The following is a 15,414-nucleotide window of genomic DNA, read 5'->3' as shown; positions in this document are numbered from 1 at the left end:
GCTCAGTAGTTGCGGTGCACGGGCTTAGCTGCTCAGCGGCATTGGGGATCTTCCCGGACCAGGGATGGAACCCATGTCCCCTGCATTGGCAAGCGGATTCTTTTTTTTTTTTTTAATATTTATTTATTTATTTATTTTTGGCTGTGTTGGGTCTTCGTTTCTGTGCGAGGGCTTTCTCTAGTTGCGGAAAGCGGGGGCCACTCTTCATCGCGGTGCGCGGGCCTCTCACTATCGTGGCCTCTCTTGTTGCGGAGCACAGGCTCCAGACGCGCAGGCTCAGTAGTTGTAGCGCACGGGCTTAGTTGCTCTGCAGCATGTGGGATCGTCCCAGACCATGGATCAAACCCGTGTCCCCTGCATTGGCAGGCGGATTCTTAACCACTGAGCCACCAGGGAAGTCCCTAACTTCTTGTTATACAGACTTTCAAACAATATTCTTCTTCTCAGCATCATCCTCACCCACTTTCAGAGTAACATGGTGCTTCATTTTTCTAAGTTTTTCAGAGTTCTGGATATGAATTTGCTTGAGTCTGTGTTGCTCTACTGCTGTCTTAGGTTTCAGCATTCACTGATTGCTAAGTCAGTTACTTCATCCATGGGCTTTCTATCCTCCAAAAGTTTGGTGCTGTCATCTCCATACCTAGTCTACCTTTCTTTTTTTTCCCCTTTTACTGTCATGAGGTATTCAATGTGCCATGTCTAACTGAAAGCTGGAGATTAGGGTTTAATGCCCACATGGGAACAGAAGAGAAGACTTTGGGCCCAAGAAACATGAATTGAAACTGAGATCCCCACATAAAGCCAGAGCTTTCAAAGGAATGGAATATCAGTGAAAGGACAGACTAGGAAAAAACTCATTGACTGGCAGAGGAAAATGACAAAGAAGCTTTTAAACTGGACTCTGAGTAGGAAAAATAACTCTCCCTTAGGAATTTATAAACAGGAACAATGCCACACAATTGAATTAATACTATTAGGGACTCACCAAGCCAAGAAACTGACGTAAAAATTGGTCCTGGGTATATGATACTCCTAGTGTGCCTGGTCCTGAGTATATGATATTCCTAGAACATCTGGCCTTGTAGAAGCAAAGGGAAAACTATTTTGAAGATACATGCTCTTAACACAGGCCTCTTAAGATTCCCACAGCTAATGTTAAGTGAAAATGATCTCAAATTTGATAATCACAAAGCACAAAGGAACAATCATTTAAATGAGGATCCACAGAGACACACAAAGTAAGATTCAATTCTCAAGGTCTTTATAAATACAACAATCTACTGAACACTACTGAATAAGCATTTTCTTAAGTATTAAAGCTATAAAAGAAAGATTTAGAGCCATAAATAAATAATAAGACATTATGAAAGAACAGGAATCTTTGAAAATGAATTAAATATAATTTCTAGATATGAGAAATGAAGTCACTGAAAATAAAAACTCAGTAGATAGTTAATATCAGATTAGACACAGTTGAAGAGAGAATTTGTATGCTAGAAGATATAACTAGAATGCAAAACAGTTAAAAATATGGGAAAATGAAAAAGAGATTGAAAGTCATGGAAAATATAAAAGGAAGTCAAACAGAATTCCAAAAAGAGGGCTTCCCTGGTGGCTCAGTGGTTAAGAATCTGCCTGCCAATGCAAGGGACACGAGTTCGAGCCCTGGCCTCGGAAGACCCCACATGCCGCAGAGCAAATAAGCCTGTGCACCACAACTACTGAGCCTGAGCTCTAGAGCCCGCGAGCCACAACTACTGAGCCCACATGCCACAACTACTGAAGCCTGCGCGCCTAGAGCCTGTGCTCCACAACAAGAGAAGCCACCGCAATGAGAAGCCCGCGCACTGCAACGAAGAGTAGCCCCCACTCACCGCAAGTAGAGAAACCTGAGCACAGCAATGAAGACCCAACAGAGCAAAAAATAAAAAATAAAATAAAATAAATTAAAAAAAAAAAAAAGAATTCCAGAAAGAGGAAATAGAGAGAATGCAAGGAAGGTAATATTTGAAGAAATAATGGCTTTGTAGAGTTACTTGACCATATACCTTAGTCCACAAAGTTAATGTCATCAAATACCAAAGATCTATATCATATAGACCGTGTTCTCTGCCCACAGTACAATACAATGAGAAATCAGTAACAAAAGATAACAATGCCAGAAGTGGCCAAGATTGCAAAGAAGGAAAACCCTAAGCTCACCTCCTCCCATGGGCACACCAAAATTACAAACTCCAGAACTATGATAAAATTAAGCAAATATTGATGAAAAAGTCTGGAAGACTAACAGAAAAGATCTTCTTCAACTAAAGATATAAAGAAGGAACCACAACAAGACAGGTAGGAGGGGTGGAGACATGATATAGTCAACACCCATACCCCTGGGTAGGTGACCTACAAACAGGAAGATAACTACACTTGCAGAGGTTCTCCTCAAGGAGCAAGAGGTCCAAGCCCCACATCACTCCCCAGCTCAGGGGTCCTGCATCAGCAAGACGAGCTCCTAGAATGTTTGGTTTTGAAGGCTAGCAGCACTTACTTTTGGGAGAACCAGAAGTCTGTGGGAAATAGAGACTCCACTCCTAAAGGGTGCGTACAAAATCTCACATGCTCTGGGACCCAGGGAAGAAGCAATAATTTGAAAGAAGCCTGGGTCAGACCCACCTGCTGATCTTGGAGAGTCTCCTGGAGAGGCAGAAGGCAACTGGAGCTCACCCTGGAGACACAGACACTGGTGGTAGCCATTTTGAGGAGCTCATTCTACGAGGACACTGGTGCTGGCAAGGGCTATTTTGGAATCCTCCCTCTAGCTTATTAGAGCTGGGACCTGGCCCCTCCCACCAGCCTGTTGGCACCAGTACTGGGATACCTCAGGGTGAGCAACTAGCTGGGGGATGGGGAACACAGCCCCACCAACTAGCAGGCTGATACTAGACCCAGAACCCTCTTCCCTGCAACCACCCACCCCAGCTCCACCCATCAGTGTGCCAGCACTAGCCCTGGGGCCCCATGGGGTTCCACAGTCAGCTGCCTCATGACCCAGCCCCACCCATCAGCAGCTGGCAGCCTCCACACAATGCAGGGCCTGGCAAACAACCAGACAGGGGGACAGCCACACCTATCAGACCACCCACAGTAATCAGCCTGCCACAACAGAAGGACCCATGCAGCCCACATAGGGGGTACTCCTAAGGCATATAGCTCTAGTGACCAAAGAGGAGTGCACTGCTGGGATACATAGGATGCCTCCTAAAAAAGGCCACCTCTCCAAGGTCAGGAAACATAAGCACTTACCAAATACACAGAAATAAAAACAGCAAATTAGGCAAAAATGAGACGACAGAGGAATATATCTCAAACAAAGTACAAGATAAAACCCCAGAAGAAGAACTAAATAAAGTGGAAATAGACAATCTACTCAATAAAGAATTCAATGTAATCATAAAGATGTTCAAAGAACTCAGGAGAGGGGCTTCCCTGGTGGCACAGTGGTTGAGATTCTGCCTGCCGATGCAGGGGACACGGGTTCGAGCCCTGGTCTGGGAAGATCCCACATGCCGCGGAGCAACTAGGCCCGTGAGCCACAACTACTGAGCCTGTGCGTCTGGAGCTTGTGCTCCGCAACAAGAGAGGCCGCGATAGTGAGAGGCCCGCGCACCGCGATGAAGAGTGGCCTCCGCTTGCCGCAACTAGAGAAAACTCTTGCACAGAAACAAAGACCCAACACAGCCGAAAATAAATAAATAAATAAATAAATAAATAATAAAAATAAAGGCATTCCTTTAAAAAAAAAAAAAACTCAGGAGAAAACTGGATGAAGAGAGTGAGAAGTTGGAAGTTTTTAACAAAGAATTAGAAAATATAAAGAAGAACCAGAGATAAAGAATATCGTAACTGAAATGAAAAATACACTAGAAGGAATCAACAGTAGATTAGATGATACAGAGGAACAGATTAGTGAGCTGGATGGCAGAGTAGTGGAAATCACTGAAGATGAACAACAACAATAAAAAGAATAAAAAGAAATGAGGACAGTTTAAGAGACCTCTGGGACAACATCAAGCATATTAACATTTGCATTATAGTGGTCCCAGAATGAAAATAAAGAGAGAAAGGGGCAGAGAACATATTTGAAGACATAATAGCTGAAAACTTCCCTAACTTGGGAATGGAAACAGATATCCAGGTCCAGGATTCACAGAGTCCCAAAGGCTATTATCAGCTGATGTTTCAGCAGAAACTCTGCAGGACAAAAGGGAGTGACATGATATACTTTAAATGATTAAAGAGGAAAACCTAAAACCAATAACATTCTATCCAATAAGACTTTCATTCAGATTTGATGGAGAGATCAAAAGTTTTACAGACAAGCAAAAGCTAAGAGTTCAGCACCACCAAACCGGTTTTACGAGAAATGTTAAAGGGACTTCTTAAAGTGAAAGAGAAAAGGCTACAACTAGAAATATGAAAATTACAAAAGGAAAAATCTCATTAGTAGGCAAATATACAGTAAAGATATAAATATACAGTAAAGATATTAAATATACAGTATAGATATTAAATCAACAGTAAAGATATTAAATCAACTATGTATAAAGCTAGTAGGAACGTTAAAAGACAAAAGTAGTAAAATCAGCCATATCCATACTAAGTAGTTAAGGGATACACAAAACAAAAAGATGTAAAATATCATGTCAAAAACAGTAAACATGGGTGGGGACAGTAAAAATGCAGGGTTCTTAAAATGCATTTGAACTTTAGAGATCAACAACTTAAAATAATCACATATATATAGATTTCTATATATAAACCTCATGGTAACCGCCAACCAAACATAACACTAAAGATAGTCATCAAATCACAAGAGAAGAGAGCAAAAGAAGAGGAAAGGGACAACAACAAAAAAGAACTACAAAACAACCCCAAAACAAGTACATACCTATAAGTAATTACTTTAAATGTAAATGGACTATGTTCCAACCAAAAGACACAAAGTGGCTGAATGGACACGAAAACAAGACCCATTTATACGCTGCTGACAAGACACTACTTCAGATCTAAAGATGCACAGATTGAAAGTGTGAAAATAGAAAAAGTTATTCCATGCAAATGGAAATCAAAAGAAAGCTGGGGTAGCAATGCTTATATCAGACAAAATAGACTTTAAAACAAAGATTGTTACAAGAGACAAAGAAGGACATTATTATACATACATAACGATCAAGGGATCAATCCAAGAAAAAGATATAATAATTATAAATATATATGCATCCAACAAAGGGGCACATAAATACATAAAGCAAATATTAATAGACATAAAGCAAATTGATAATAACACAATAATACTAGGGGACTTTAACACCGCACTTACATCAATGGACAGATCATCCAGAAAGAAAATCCATAAGGAAACACTGACCTTAAATGACACATTACACCAAACAGACTTCACTGATATATATATAGAGCACTCCATCTGAAAGCAGCAGAATACACATTCCTTTCAAGAGCACATGGAATATTCTCCAGGATAGATCACATGGTAGTCCACAAAACCAGCCTCTGCAGATTTAAGAAAACTGAAATCATATCAAGCATCTTTTCTCACCACAACGTTATGAGACTAGAAATCAACTGCAAGAAAAAAACTGCAAAAAACACAAACATGTGGGGCTTCCCTGGTGGCTCAGTGGTTGGGAATCCACCTGCCAAGGCGGGGGACACGGGTTCGGGCCCTGGTCCGGGGAGATCCCACATGCCGCAGAGCGGCTGGGCCCGTGCGCCACAACTACTGAGCCTGTGCTCTCGAGCCCGCGAGCCACAGCTGCTGGGCCCATGTGCCACAACTACTGAAGCCCGCGTGCCTAGAGCCCGTGCTCCACAGCGGGAGAGGCCACTGCAGTGAGAGGCCGGCGCACCGCAGCCAAGAGTGGCCCCCACTCGCGGAAACTAGGGAAAGCCCTCGTGCAGCAACGAAGACCCAACGCAGCCAAAAATAAATAAAAATAAATAAATTAATTAATTAAAAAAAAAAAAACCACAAACACGTGGAGGCTAAAAATTATGTTACTAAACAACTAATGGATCACTGAAGAAGTCAAAGAGGAAATTAAAAAATACCTAGAGACAAATAAACATGAAAACATGACAATCAAAAACCTATGTGGCACAGCAAAAGCAGTTCTAAGAGGAAAGTGTATAGCGATACAAGTTTACCTCAGGAAACAAGACAAATCTCAAATAAGCAACCTAACCTTACACCTAAAGGAACTATAGAAAGAAGAACAAACACAACCCAAAGTTAGTAGAAGGAAGGAAATCATAAAGATCAGAGCAGAAATAAATGAAATAGAGACTAAAAAAGCCCAATAGAAAAGATCAATGAAACTAAATGCTGGTTCTTTGAAAAGATAACCAAAATTGATAAATCTTTAGCCAGACTCATCAAAAGAAAAAGCAAGAGGGACCAAATCAATAAAATCTGAAATGAAAAAGGAGAAATTAAATGAACACTACAGAAATATAAAGGATCATGAGAGACTACCATGAAAAACTATATGCCAATAAGATGGACAACCTAGAAGAAATGGACAAATTCCTAGAAATGTACAATCTCCTAAGACTGAACCAGGAAGAAATAGAAAATATGAACAGTAATGAAACTGAATGTAATAAAAAAAAAACTCCCAACAAAAAGAATTTGAAAAAGACTAGATACACATATAGGTATAAATGAATCACTCTGTTGTACACCTGAAACTAACACAACATTGTTAATCAACTATACTCCAATATAAAATAAAAATTAAAAAAAAATCTCCCAACAAACAAAGGTCCAGGACTAGATGGCTTTACACGTGAATTATGCCAAACATTTAGAGAAGAGTTAGCACCTATCCTTCTCAAACTATTCCAAAAAACTGCAGAGGAAGGAGGGCTTCCAAACTCATTCTATGAGGCCAGCATCACCCTGATACCAAAACCAGACAAAGATATCACAACAAAACGAAAATTACACGGACTTCCCTGGTGGCGTAGCGGTTAAGAATCCGCCTGCCAATGCAGGGGACATGGGTTCAATCCCTGGTCCAGGAAGATCCCACGTGCCACGGAGCAACTAAGGCCGTGCGCCACAGCTACTAAGCCTGTGCTCTGGAGCCCATGCACCTAGAGCCCATGCTCCGCAACAAGGGAAGTCACTGCAGTGAGAAGCCCACGCACCGCAGCGAGGAGTAGCCCCTACTCGCCACAACTAGAGCAGCAACGAAGACCCAATGCAGCCAAAAATAAATAAATTTTTAAAAAATACTCAACAAAATTTTAGCAAACCAAATTCAACAATACATTAAAAGGACGATGATCAAGTGGGATTTATCCCAGGGATGCAAGGGTGGTTCAATACTACATCACATTAACAAATTGAAGAATAAAAACCATATGATCATCTCAATAGATGCAGAGGAACCTTTGTCAAAATTCAACATCCATTTATGATTAAAATTATCCAGAAAATGGGTATATAGGTAACATACCTCAACATAACAAAGGCCATATATGATAAGCCCATAACTAACATCATACTAAATGGTGAAAAGCTGAAGGAATTTCCTCTAAGATCAGGAACAAGACAAGAATGTCAACTATCACCACTTTTAATCAACATAGTATTGGAAGTCCTAGCCACAGCAATCAGACAAGAAAAAGAAACAAAAGGAATCCAAACTGGAAAGGAAGAAGTAAAACTGTCACTGTTTGCAGATGACATGATACTATATGTAGAAAATCCCAAAGATGCCACAAAAAACTACTAGAACTTATCAATGAATTCAGTAAAGTTGCAGGATACAAAATTAATATACAGAAATCTGTTGCATTTCTATACACTAGCAGTGAACTATCAGAAAGAGAAATTAAGAAAACAATCCCAGTTATAATCCTGTCAAAAAGAATAAAATATCTAGGAATAAATCTAACTAAGGAGGTAAAAGACCTGTCCTTGGGAAGCTATAAGACACTGATGAGAGAAATTGAAGATGACACAGATGGAAAGATACACTGTGTTCATGGATTGAAAGAATTAATTTTGTTAAAATGACCATACTACCCAAGGCAATCAACAGATTCAATAAAATCCCTATCAAAATACCAATGACATTTTTCACAGAACTAGAATACATAGTTCTAAAATTTGTATGTAAACACAAAAGACTCCACATAGACAAAACAATCTTGAGAAAGAAGAACAAAGCTGGAGTTATCATGCTCCCTGATTTCAAACGAAACTATCAAACCATTGTGGTACTGGCAAAAAAACAGACACACAGATCAATGGAACAGAACAGATAGCCCAGAAATGAACCCACATTATATGGGCAATTAATCTATGACAAGGAAGGCAAGAATATACAATAGGGAAAAGACAGCCTCTTCAGTAAATGGTGTTGGGAAAACTGGACAACTACATTCAAAAGAACCAAACTGGACTACCCTCTCACACCATGCACAAAAATAAACTCAGAATGGATTAAAGACTTAAATGTAAGACCTGAAACCATAAAACTTCTAGAAGAAAACATAGGCAGTAAGCTCCTTGACACTGATCTTAGTAATATTTTTTTGGATATGTCTCCTCAGGCAAGAGAAACAAAAGCAAAAATAAACAAATTGGACTACCTCAAACTAAAAAGCTTTTGCTCAGCAGAGGAAACTATCAACGAAGTGAAAAGGCCACTTAACTGAATGGGAGAAGACATTTGCAAACGATATATCTGATAAGGGGTTAAAATCTAAAATATAATATACAAAGAACTTATACAGCTCAACATCTGAAAAACAAACAACCTGATTAAAAAATGGGCAGAGGATCTCAACAGACACTTTTCCAAAGAAGACAAATAGATGGCCAACAGGCACATGAAAATATGTTCAGCATCACTAATCATCAGGGAAATGCAAATCAAAACCACAATGAGTGGGGCTTCCCTGGTGGCGCAGTGGTTAAGAATCTGCCTGCCAATGCAGGGGACATGGGTTTGAGCCCTGGTCCGGGAAGATCCCACATGTCGCGGAGCAACTAAGCTCGTGTGCCACAACTACTGAGCCTCTAGAACCCATGAGCCACAACTACTGAAGCCCGCACGCCACAACTACTGAAGCCTGTGCACCTAGAGCCCATGCTCTGCAACAAGAGAAGCCACCCCAGTGAGAAGCCTGCTCACCACAACGAAGAGGAGCCCCTGCTTGCCTCAACTAGAGAAAGCCCGTGTGCAGCAATGAAGACCCAGTGCAGCCAAAAGTAAAATTAAAAAAAAACAAAAACACAATGAGATAACACCTCTCACCTGTCAGAATGGCTATTATCAAAAAGACAATAAATAACAGGAGGTGGAGAAAAGGGAACCCTCATGCACTGTTGGTGGGAAGGTAAATTGGTGCAGTCACTATGGAAAACAGTATGGAGATTCCTCAAAATATTAAAAATAGAATTACCATATGATCCAGAAATTCCACTCCTCTGTATTTATCTGAAGAGAATGAAAACACTAATTAGAAAATATATATGCCCTCCTATGTTCATTGCAGCATTATTTATAATAGCCAAGATATGGAAGCAACCTAAGCACCTATCGATAATGGATCAAGAAGATGTGGTACATATATACAATAGAATATTACTCAGCCGCAAAAAAAGAATGGAATCTTGCCATTTGTGGCAACATGGGTGGTCCTAGAGGGTTTTATGCTATGAAAAATATGTCAGAATAAAATAAATACTGCATGATTTCACTTATATGTGAATCTAAAAAGCAAAACAAATGAACAAATATGACAAAACAGAAACAGTGCTATAGGTACAGAGAAAAAACAGGTCGTTGCCATAGGGGAGCGGGTGGGAGGAGGAAAGAAAAAAGTGAGGGAGATTAAGAGGTATAAACTTCCAGTTGCAAAATAAATGAGTCAAGTATATGAAAAAGAAAAGAAAAGATCACAATGCCACACACATGTGAAAATTTAAAAATATACTAAAGAATGATAATGAAAACACTATATACCCAAATTTGTGTAATGTAATTAAAGCATTATATAATGGAAATGTACTGGGTTAATAAATCTGTGATTCTTGAAGTTGGTCCCCAGGCCCACAGAATGACCAGGAACATGACAAAAATACAATTTCCAGTCTCCACCCAAAACCTATTGAATCAGAAATTCTGAGAGTGGGGTCCAGAAACCTGTATTTTATCAAGACCTCTAGGTAATTCTGATACATGCTCAAGTTTGAAAACCACTGCCTTAGATGTACATACTGAAAAAAAAGAGAATGGTTAATGGCAAACATCCAACTCAAGAATTTTGAAAAAAGGACATTAAAATCAATCCAAAAAGAATAAAAAATAATAAAAATTTCTTTACAATGTATTTTAATGGCTTTAATTCTATATTAGGACTCTTAAAGAGGCATTATCTTTGCTTCTGGGTTGTAACAACCCCAGTTTTCCTCCAGGTTGACTCTGACTAGGGAGTGCATCAGTGCAAGGAAGTTGGGCAAAGAAGAAAGTAACATATAGAAGAACATTTCAAGATCTCTCATTCTAGATATCTATGCAGATAGATGCATACTTTTTTTTCTGGATAGAATCATAAGAAAGTATTAAAAAGGCTTTTCTTTGGGGAGAGGGACTTGGGGTAAGAGGCATAGTTTTAATTTTTTTCCTTTAAAAGTATTGAATATTTCCATTGAGCTTGAAGTTCTAACCTTATACATAGATTAGTTTTACTTTTTAAAGTGATGACAAGGCTTATTTGGACTGTGGGATGATGGGTAATTTTTATTTCCTTAAAAAAAAAAACTTGGTTAATATTATACTTTTGTTAACAACAATAACAACAACAAAAACATGTCCCAAACCTGGATTGGATCAGAATTTTTTTTGCCTAATGTAATTCACAATTTCTTTGTGCGAATAAATCAGCATGCCTAATAAAATGTTAAACAATTTTCTGATAACTCTAAAGGAATTGGAGACTTGTTCTAAGAAATCCACTCACCCAACTATCAGTCAAGAGCCTAATTACCTCTACCCAAACGTAATTTTCTTTTGTATCTAATCTAACAATGATTATTTATTTCTATAAAATGTCCCTATCAAGAGTAAACCTTTGAATTGGCTTGGTAGACTCCTTCTCCTCTGCAGCAAGATTTGTTATAAATTTTAATAAACGGTCATATCTAAATCACTTGGAAACGTTTCCTTTAACACCATTTTAACATGTTTTAAAACCTTCAAAAACCTGAGAAATGTACACCTCGGTTACCAGTGTAAAGAATGAGGGGTTGATGGATGACAGGGCCATAGAACAATAGGGATAGAACGTAATTCATTCATTCGACAAGTATTTGAGTTCGTACATATGCCAGGCTTTGAAAAGTACTCGAGTTCTGCCACGTGCCAGGCACTGTTCTAAGCTCTGGGGATACAAAAATGAACAAAGGGTGTTAAGGGAATAAAACTCAGTACCACACATGATCTCGCGTTTCTGCCTCTTCCCTGGTGGGCGCTTCTCGCCACTTAGTCTATGATTCTTGCTGGGCACAAAAGCCCCGCCCGCCCGCTTATCTGCCGTTTGTCCAGGCTCTTAGGAGGAAATGGACTACAACTCCCACAATGCCATCCTGGGGCCTCCTTGTAAGGGCTCCACCTTTTCCCTGGCCGTGCGGAGGACGACTACAGTTCCCAGAGTGCCCTGCTTCCTCTTTTGGGTGTTGTTGCCCCTTTCCCGGTGCGGGACGCGGTAGAAGCGGGCAAGAGTGCCAGGTCCGGGGTTCTCTGTGTCCTTCCCCGGGGCAGGGACGAGGCAGTGACTTGACTCTGGGCACAGAGCCCGGGAGGGAGCGCAGGAGGCGCCGTCCCTTCTGCCCGGCTCACCTCACGCTACTCTCTGTCTTTTCCACCCGCGGCCGCCTGGGCGGCTCGGGACCGACCGCCCGGGGCAGCGGTGGCGGTCTCGGCCGCCGGGGCTGTGGCAAGGCCGCGGCCCTCGGGGCGGCGGTAGCGGCGCCAGCGCTGGGGAGGCGAAGGAGGGAAGATGGCGTCGGAGCTGGAGCCCGAGGTGCAGGGCCTAGACCGGAGTTTGCTAGAATGTTCGGCTGAGGAGACCGCGGGGGTGAGTGCCGGGACCCGGGCGGGGACGTCCGGCCGTCGCAGGCCGCGCCCCGGGGGAGGAACAGATTACTGGAAATCCCGGAGCGGCCGGGCCCTGACTTGGGGTGACGACCGCGCTGGCCCCGCCGGCCTCGCCTTGTGGGTAACGGCCTGGGGAGGCCCCAGATCTTGCCCCGTTTTTTCTTCCTTTATCCACGAGTAGCCCGCAGGGCTGCTGGGTGCTCCAGCCACCCTCACGTTCCCTTTCGCTCTTCCATTATTTCTGCTTTCCCCCACACTCCCAGTAACACCCCAGCACAGGGCCTTTGCCCTTTATGTCAACTCTTAGGAGAGGGAAAGACGCTTCCTGGTTTTTGGGGTACTCTGTCTTCCTGATTCCTTTGCCTCCTCCTCTGAAACTTGCTACCTTATTTTGTTTCTGGGACCGCCCTAGGCACCAAAGGATGCCAGCGACACTGTTCACCCTCTTTACCCCTTCAGTGCGTTTTCGCACCGGTTTGGTCAGTCTACAACGTTGATGAATGTGCGGAAAGTAGTGTCTTGACACGCTGAGTGTGAGAAAGTGGTAGTGGAGACTGGGAGATTAAAACAATAATTTGTCTAGGAGTTGGGGGTAGTTGGATGGAGAACAAACGTTATATAACTTTGAGAGAGCAGCTTTCAGTAAATGGAAGCTAATAATGTGAGGTTTGGTCACAGCGTAGTGGGAGCAGTTATGCCCCAAACTTAAAGCATTCAAACCTAGTCTTGTACTTAAACTGTAATACGAATATGCTGTATAAGTAACAGAGTTGTAAAATAATTAATAAAACTCGATGGTATCTTTCCTCAAGGACAGGGAACACCCCTTAGAACAGATTGTCCAGAATGATTCTGAATGGGCCAAAACAGCTGAGGCCCCACCTCTAGGGCCTCCAATTAAAAAATCTGATAGGAAGGGAGTGACCTTTGAGCACCAGTCAACAATCTGAATGTTAGGAACAAAATTCTAGTGGGGTGCTGTGGGGCTGTTGGTTAGTGAGGAGTTATTTTGGGTGAATTGATGAGGACACTAAAGTCATAGTGGAAATAAATGTAGAGGAGTAGAGGTGAAAAGTTTAAAGAAATACATTGTTGAATGATGCATCTTTGTTTGTTTGTTTTTAAACCAACTTGTTTAGTCTAGTTCTGTTTTCATTTACTTTCCGCTTAGTATTGCAACAACCCAAGGATTTTCCCCATCTGCCTTTTCATTTATCAAGAGGTTTGAAAAAGAAAACGAAAGCAGTGTTCAAAGTAAACAGTAAAATGGTAATGACAGCTATTCCCTATCCATGTGATCTTATCAATATCTAGATTGATAGCTAATCTGTTATTTACCTCAAAAATTTTTTTTTTACTCCCACCAAATTTTGTCTGTTGACCCAGTGATACAGGCTATGTACTCTTGTTTTTCCAGTTCTAAAAGTGCAAGCTGCTGTACGTACACCTGAAACTAACACAACATTGTTAATGGACTATACTCCAATATAGAATAAAAATTAAACAAATAAAAGTGCAAGCTATCAAGTGATTAGAGCTTCTCCGGTTTGTTGAGGTTCCTGAGGAAACTAGTTATAAAACTGGTGCTAGAGAGCAATGTTCCTAGTCCTTGTGTAGTGAAATTCTCAGATGTAGTGGGGGAAATTAAGGAAAATGCAGTCAAAATTTATAAATTTCGACTTAATTCGAGTTTGTGAAGTTCACAGTCTGAGCTACATTTTAGTTTTGCTCTGTTTACTCTTCTTTTTAAAATTATTTATTTATTAGGCTGCGCCAGGTCTTTAGTTGCGACATGCTTGATCTAGTTCCCTGACCAGGGATCAAACCCAGGCCCCCTGCATTGGGAGCACAGAGTCTTAAGCGCTGGACCACCAGGGAAGTCCCTTTGCTCTGTTTACTTTTAAATGACTTTCTGAACAATAAGATTAAAAAAAAAATTTAGTCTGAAGGCCAACAAAATTTCTTAAGTAAGATTTCATCTAATATTAAAATACAAGATTCTTCCAGCAGTATAATTTGCCCTTACTTTGTGAGGGGTTTATTGTTTGTATTTGATTAAAACAGCATAACACTTTACTGTTCTTTCAGCTTAGGCCCCAGCCCAGCCATTTATCACAAATTAAAATTAATTGGGGGACTTCCCTGGTGGTCCAGTGGTTAAGACTCAGCACTCCCAATGCAGGTGACCCAGTTTCAATCCCTGGTCAGGGAAGTAGATCCCACATGCTGCAACTAAGAGTTCGCATGCTGCAACTAAATATCTTGCATGCTGCAACGAAGATCCCATCTGCCGCAACTAAGACCCAACGCAGCCAAAAAAATAAATAAATATTTTTTAAAAAATTAAAATTAATTAACAAAGGTTTCTCCGGTAAAAGTAAATTTTAGAGAGGGTAAACAAGCAAAGCAGTTATTACAGCCTTTAGACCTCTGTTGCTGGTAATTTGTTGGGATCATATCCATCTAAAGTTACTTAATAACGACTAGTGGCATTTTTCACACAATTTATTTACACACTTGCTTTTCTTACTTGTATTATGAGGAGGAAGGACTTTCTGTGATCCCATCTATTCTTACTAGAATGCCTCACAAATAAAAGTATTTAAGTACTCACTTCAATAATTTTAAGTTTAGGATATTAAAGTGGCCCTCTGTTGTAGTTTTTTCTTTTCCTTGATAGAGTTGATTCTACAAGTATGACTTGCCCAACACTTCTTGAGTCTATCTACATTTCATGCTCCACAGATTTGATTATATGTTCCAGTGGATGATTATGATTTAAGAAGTACATATATTGTTTTTCCCCAAATCTGAAAGAAATACATATTCATTATAGAAGTCTTATGTAGAGTATTATACCTATATTGGTTACTTTTTGCCTTAAAATTTTCAACAGTTTTATATAAAATTCACATATCTTACAACTCAAGTCAGTGGTTTTTAGTATATGCAGAGTTGTGCAGCCCTCACCACAATCAATTTTAGAACATTTTCATCACCGCAAAAAAGAAATCCTATATCCATTAGCTATACACTCCCCATTTTCTCCTAACCTCCCAAACTATAGGCCCACTGCTAACCTATTTCTTTGTCTCCATAGATTTGTCTATTCTGGAAATTTCATATAAATGGAATCGTGTAATATGTTGTTTTTTGTGACTGGCTTCTTTCACTTAGCATAAGTTTTTAAGGTTCGTCCATGTTGCAGCATGTATCATCAATACTTCAT

At 40.5% G+C, this 15,414-nt stretch overlaps 1 protein-coding gene and 1 long non-coding RNA gene across 5 annotated transcripts in view; one reads left to right on the top strand and one right to left on the bottom strand.

Annotated features, from left to right (window-relative positions):
* The window catches only part of LOC133095202 (uncharacterized), a 38,731-nt gene extending 26,779 nt beyond the window's left edge, over positions 1-11,952 (bottom strand). Inside the window, exon 1 of the long non-coding RNA XR_009701560.1 lies at positions 11,928-11,952. This is a non-coding gene — a long non-coding RNA (uncharacterized LOC133095202). The remainder of the gene's footprint in view (positions 1-11,927) is intronic.
* Positions 11,765-15,414, top strand: part of UBR2 (ubiquitin protein ligase E3 component n-recognin 2) — a 123,741-nt gene continuing 120,091 nt past the window's right edge. For all 4 annotated transcript variants that reach the window (XM_061196210.1, XM_061196208.1, XM_061196209.1 and 1 more), the window contains exon 1: positions 11,765-12,165. In XM_061196210.1, the coding sequence (XP_061052193.1) occupies positions 12,088-12,165 (78 nt within the window). In that variant the 5' untranslated portion in view covers positions 11,765-12,087. The remainder of the gene's footprint in view (positions 12,166-15,414) is intronic.

Source organism: Eubalaena glacialis, chromosome 7 (genome assembly GCF_028564815.1).
Source record: "Eubalaena glacialis isolate mEubGla1 chromosome 7, mEubGla1.1.hap2.+ XY, whole genome shotgun sequence".
Classification (NCBI taxonomy): domain Eukaryota; kingdom Metazoa; phylum Chordata; class Mammalia; order Artiodactyla; family Balaenidae; genus Eubalaena; species Eubalaena glacialis.
The sequence above is the reverse complement of the archived record's forward strand: the minus strand, read 5'-3'. Positions and strand labels throughout refer to the sequence as shown.